This window comes from Perognathus longimembris, chromosome 5 (genome assembly GCF_023159225.1).
Source record: "Perognathus longimembris pacificus isolate PPM17 chromosome 5, ASM2315922v1, whole genome shotgun sequence".
NCBI classification, from domain to species: Eukaryota; Metazoa; Chordata; class Mammalia; order Rodentia; family Heteromyidae; genus Perognathus; species Perognathus longimembris.
Genome location: NC_063165.1, coordinates 53474288 through 53480449, shown reverse-complemented (window position 1 = coordinate 53480449; position 6162 = coordinate 53474288). Strand labels below are relative to the sequence as shown.

Sequence of the window (6162 nt, the reverse complement as noted above, 5' to 3'; positions counted from 1 at the left end):
ATGTCTTCCCTCTGTGCTGTCCCTTTACTACTTCCGATGGACACAGGGTGGCCGGGCCCTGCAGGGCTCAGCAGTTCCCTTCGGTGGAGAGTGACTTAGCCCCTCCTGGTGCTGGGTGGTATCTGTCGGGGTTAGCCCCCCCCCATCCCCTGACCTGCGGGAGAGATGGGGAAGGCACGCCCCTACCGGACAGCCAAGAAAGGAAGGATAGGCAGACCACCCGCACCCAGCCCTCCCTCACCGGAGGACAATCAGACGCGTCTGGGAGACAAGTCAGCGCAAGATCTCATTTATTGAGGGGAACAAATGTAACTTATATAAGGCACAAGAGCCAATCAGATCGGCAGGAAGGGGAGGGGTGTACATGCACCTATCTAGGGACTGTAAGGGGAGGCATGAGCTGTCCGTAAGGGTGGAAGAGCCGGGTACCAATCCTAGAGGCGGCCAGATTTCTCGTCACAGCACACAGAACCGCCTCTTGGTTCAGCGTCAGACACCATCTTAGCCACACATGGCCCCAGGACTGAGAAACAGGCGGGGCCAGCTAGTTGACTTCTTTCTGATCCAGGTGTGTCCCACAGGTATCTTTCCACCAGTGGCGGACTTCATACCTGACGGGAGGGGCCGCTCTACACTGCCTGGCATCCTTGGTCTTTTCCTTTGTGCAGCACTAATGGAAGGAAAGTGAGGCCTCCGCTGTTTTCAACTGCATCCCTGTCATTCATGGCTAGGTCCCTGGGCCCGCCTGTGTCTTCACTGTGTCACTGCTAGAACCTGTGGCTTCTGTTTCCTTAGCCTCCCTCGTCCTCCTGGCTCTCATCTCAAGTCAGGCACCCGCTCTGGCTCCTTTCCCTGCCTCTTGCTCCTAGAACTCATCAGGAGCTACTGCCTGAAGCACAGGCCAGAACTCACCCTCGCCTACACGGACTGCCTGTGGCATCCTCCATAAAGGTGCAGATCCCTCCTGTACACCAGAGGCCCTGCACATGCCCGCTGCCCTCAGCTCCCAGCCTGCCTCTCTCTCTCTCTCTCTCTCTCTCTCTCTTGCTCTTGTAGCCTGCCCCCCCCCCCAGTCCCACAGCCCTGACTCTTTCCCACTTGAGTATGTCCAGCCATCTTGCACACCCCACTCAGATCAACTGCAGCCTTGCCAGAGGCTCTTGTGCAAGCCAGGCCTGGCCTCCTGGGGGCTTGCACACACAGACCTCTTTGTGCTTTGCATCTGCTTCCCATGCACTTTTGTGGGATCTCTCTTGAGACCCTAAGCTCCCAAGGGCTGCTGGACATGGGGCCAATGATCTCCCCTCCCCCCTTGCCATTCCACACCACAGCTGGGACACCATACCAGAGGCCACACAGTCCCAGGAAGTGGAGGATGGGGATGGAGAAAGACACATAAAAGCTGGAGCCTTTACTTGCTGACTAGTTGGCCAGGAGAAGAGAAGGGACTGGAATGTTCTCTGGTCCCTGGGCTTGTCAGTGTGCTGGATGGGAATCTGGGAGGCGTTGGGGACAGAGCTTGGTGTGGACAGGCATGGGGTAAGATCAATGATAAAGCGTGGCCTACCAAGCAGGCTGAGGCTTACCTGAAGCTGAGAGCTACTGAGCCCAAGATGGAGCTGTGGAGTCACTGGTGCGGAGGGGTGGCAGGCATGTGAGAGGTCACTGGGGAAGGGGGACAGGAGGCCCCTTGGTAGGCCATGCTGTGGGCGTGTGTCTGCAGGGGTATCCTGGGAGCCAGGGAGGAACCCTAGAGGATGAGTGGCCCATGGAGTCCTATGCTAAGAGAAAGAATGCCAAGAGCCAAAGAGACCCACCCCAGCCCACCAGCCAGCCTGTACTGTGCCCTGCCCTGGGCCATTTCCCTTTCTCCTTGGGTGACCTTCCTACACACTGAGCAGAACAGGCAGAGCCATCTGCCCTCTGGACCCTCCTCTCATGACAGCCAGGCAGTCAGGCTTTTCCCCCTCCTGCAGAGCCAGCCCGCCCTGCCCCTTCTGCCTACCTCTGCTTCTCATCCGTCTCTGCCTCTCTGTCTATTTCTTCCTCATCCTCCCTCTCTCTCTCCATTAAAAATAAAATTTGTGGAAAGTGGAAATGTGGTTTAAGTGATAAAGTATTAGCCTTGAACAGGAAAAGCCAAGCAAAAGCAAAAGGCCCTGAGTTCAAGCCACAGTACTAGGGCATGCACCACACACACCACACACACACACACACACACACACACACACACACACACCTCTGATGACAGGCAGCACAACTAGGAGGACCAGAGCCCAGGCCAGCTCAGATATAGACCCTTCCTTGAAAGCACAAAAATGGGCTGGAGGCATAGCTCAAGTGGTGAGAGTCTGCCTTGTAAATTTAAGTCTCCAATTCAATAGTACTGCAAGAAAAGGAGAAAGGGAGGGCGGGAGGGAGGGACATTTGTTTTTTGAACTGGGTGTCCACAGGTGGCCTCTACTTGATGTGACTGTGTTGGGAGCCGAGCTAGCAGCCAAATTCTTCCTGACCTCTGGCTGTGTTTTCAAGGACATACAAGGACATGGCTTAATGGAAAATCGGAAATGCTTTACTATGTCTGCCATGAGTCCATTCTTATGTTAACCAACCTCATCCTGTGTTAGCTACCATCAGATATTGCTCTGGAGTCCATTCTTATGTCAACCAACCTCATCCTGTCTTAGCTATCATCGGGTATTGCTAACTCCAAGCCTTTTTGTGTTCTGGAATTTTAAGTCTATGCTGTTTCCTGGTTTTCAAACTGCATATAAGCTGGAAGTTAAGAATAAACATGGCTGCAGTCTTGAGTTTCAACCTTGCGGCTGCAGACCTCCCATACCCCATCTTTGTCTCTTGTCTTTTTTCTCTTGCCTTATTTTTCCTTTTCCTTAATCCTCGCTGCCCTCAGTCAGGATTCCCGTTCACTGCCAGCTGGCTCGGCAGGTGACTGGAATGATGGGGCAGGGGGGCGGGGAGGGAGTGTAGCTCAGGGCTGCATGTCCAGAGCAGAGCAGAAGGGGGCTGGGATTAAAGAAGAGAAGAACACAGGATTGGGGGTTGTGGTGCTTTATTCTGCAGACCATAGTGCAGGCTTGTAGGCTTCAGACTTTGAGAAAGCATGCTGCAGGACGAAGAGGAGGGGGAGATGCTTGGGTAGCAGGTCTGACTCCCCACCTCTCACCTTAGAGAAGGGGCCCTGTCTCTCGCATGAGCACAGACAAAGCTTCAGAGACTCAGCCTCCTGTGCCAAACCCATCGCCTGGTCAGCCCCAGAAGTCCCCTGCCCTGGTTCCCCACTCCATCTGCCCTGTAACTAGGGTCCTGCTGGCCCGGTCTCAATAGTCACGGTGACCCTCACAGAGCCGCAGCTTGACCTCAAGTCCCACACCCGACTGGAGTTATACTTCATGGCCGGGGAGCCCATGCCCTGCAGAGGGGACAGTTGGATGCTCAGCCAGCGACACTGGGCCTCGTCACAGCCGAGCACCACGGTGCCCTCAGGGTTGCTATAGGTACAGCGGCTGTGTCTTGCCCTTTCATCCACTGCCAGATCCCAGCTTCCCCCCAGCTCCCTGTCATCAAGCTCCAGGGCCTGGATACCTGGGCGGCCCGGGGGGACAGGACACACCAGATGCTCCTCCTTCAGGGCAGGCACCATCTGGCCCTTGAGGTAGGAAGGGCCCGCACAGTAGGTGTGGGTGTTGAAGAGCTTGTCACTGTACTGGTGCAGCCAGCTGGAGAGGTAAGCCAGATGACAGTCACACTGCCAGGGGTTGCCATACAGCGCCAGGTTGAAGAGGTCATAGTTGGTGTCAAAGATGCCCACTGGAAGTGTGGTCAGCTGGTTCCAGGACAGGCTGAGCAGCTTGAGCTGGGACAGGTCCTGGAAGAGGGCTGCAGGCAGGGACGTCAGGTTGTTGCTGCCCAGGTAGAGCCTGGCCAACTTCCCAAGGCCTTGGAAGGCCCCTGCGGGGAGGTGGGCAATGGCGTTGTGAGAGAGAGTGAGGGAGGTGAGGCTGGACAGGTTGGCAAAGGTCCCTTCAGCAATCGTCTGCAGCTGATTGTGTGACAAGGACAAGCCAACCAGGCCCGGGGTCGGGGCAAACAGACCAGCAGGCAGCGTGCGCAGGATATTGCCCTGCAGGTTCAGAAAAGTCAGGTTTGCCAGTGAGGAGAAGACAGAGGGCGGCAGGTGGCTGATGGCGTTGCGCTGTAGCCAGAGCTTTTCCAGGCAGAAGAGTTGAGAAAACAGGAGTGGGGACAGCTCTGAGATGCCGTTGCTGTCCAGGAAGAGCTCCTGCAGCTCGTGTAGCTGGCTGAATGCATCTTCATGGAGGTGGGAGAGCGCGTTGTTGCTCAGCTTCAGGGTCTGCAGGCTAGAGAGGGGGTGCAGCAGCTCCTTGGGGAGCCGGACCAGGTGGTTCTGTGCCAGGTTGAGGGTCTTCAGACCCCTCAGGGGCTGGAAGAGCCTCTCAGGCAGGGTCTGGAGGCGGTTCCCCTGCAGCTGCAGGGACTCCAGGGCAGCCACGTGGAGGAAGAGGTCCTCAGGCAGAGCCTCCAGCAGGTTAAAGTTGAGGGTCAACTTGGCAAGCGAGGTTAGATTGGAAAAGATATCAGCGCTGAGGTTAGAGAAGGCACTGCCTGTGACTTCCAGGTCCTGCAGCCTGGGCAGCCCCCCAAAGGCATCTGAGCCCAAGTGGTGGAGCTGCGTGTTGAGGAAAACCACCTTGGTCAGCCTGGGGCTACTGCTGAAGGCCCTGGTTCCCACAGAGGTGAATGCGGTCTCCACGAAGACAAGGCTGATGGTGTTCAGTGGGATGTCTGGAGGGATGGCAGCCAGCTGCTCATCGGAGCAAAACACCTCATGGCTGAAGCAGTCACAGCTCACAGGACAGGGCTGGGCAGACCTGACCAGGAACAGGAGGGAGGCCCAGCCCCACCAAGCTCCAGGGAGCATCTTCTAGAAGGGAGGGAGAGAGAACAGAAAGGATACCTTTGCCAAGGGCGGCATGGCACACATACTGGCGGCCGTCCTGGAGATAGGACCAGACCGTCAAGGATCCACTGGCTCAGGAAGGCCACAGTTCAGACAACAGTTGTGGGTTCTTTCTGTTTGTTTTTGTGGTGCTAGAGAGGGATATGTGAGGCAGGCATTCACAGGCAGCTGGGGCTGACCCTCCAGCTCCAGCTTTTGTTTCTAGCAGAATGTTTACATCACCTCACCACAGCCTTGCAAGGAGCTGAGGTCAAGTTATCACCTCCTAAAAGCAGAGGTATTATATAGCTTATCCAGAAGCCCAGAAAGTTAGTGACCATGGCAGCACCAAGACCCAGGTCTTTTGGATCTTTCCATATTCTTTCCAGTTTAGAGAATGGAATAGAGACAAAAGATCAGGGAAGAATCAAAGGAGATGTGGTAGTGTGGAATTTTTCAAGGAAGTATGTAAGCTGGGCACTAAGAGTTCATACCTGTAATCCTACCTACTCAAGAGGTTCAGATCTGTGGATTGTGGTTCAAAGACAGCTCAGGCAGGAAAATCTGGGAGACTCTTATCTCCAATTAACTACCATACAAAGGAAAGTGGAGCTGTGGCTCAAGTGGTAGAGCACTAGACTTGAGTGAAAAAGCTCAGAGACAGTCAGTGTCTAGGCCCTAAGTTCAAGCCCCAGAACTAGCACGCGCGCGCGCGCACACACACACACACACACACACACACACACACACACAGATGGAGAGACAGAGAGAGGAGAGACAGAGAGAGAAAGAGAGAGAAAGAGAGAGAGAGAGAGAGAGAGAGAATGTAAAGTATGGGCAGATTATACCTGAAGTGGGAATTTCTGAACTTAATCCCTCCTGAGTTTCCAGATCTCAAGTCACTGCAGGACTGGCTAAGAGGAGACCTAGCCACCCACTCTGCCTTGTCTGTGAGGGGGGCACTATGGGCCCAAGCTCCTCAGCACCACCACCAGTGCCCTCCTCCCACCTACAGACCTATACTATGATAGACCTGGGGAATTTTCCAGGGTTCTATGAACAGAAGGGCCTCAAACAGGGCAATTCCACACACCAAAAGATTCAAAATTTTTGTTTACTAAATATTATTTAAAAATAAAAACTTCCAGGTGCTGGTGGCTTATGCCTATAATCCTAGCAACTCA

The 6162-nt window shown here is 54.7% G+C and overlaps 1 protein-coding gene across 1 annotated transcript; it reads right to left on the bottom strand.

The window, feature by feature from the left end:
- Positions 1-3316: 3316 nt before the first annotated feature.
- Cpn2 (carboxypeptidase N subunit 2) lies at positions 3317-4960 on the bottom strand. The gene has a single exon (XM_048345997.1). The coding sequence runs from the start codon at positions 4958-4960 to the stop codon at positions 3317-3319; it is 1644 nt and encodes a 547-aa protein (XP_048201954.1).
- Between the last annotated feature and the right edge of the window lie 1202 nt (positions 4961-6162).

Excerpts from the sequence above, each read along its gene's own strand:
- Cpn2 (XM_048345997.1), bottom strand. The coding sequence starts at position 4,960 with ATGCTCCCTGGAGCTTGGTGGGGCTGGGCCTCCCTCCTGTTCCTGGTC.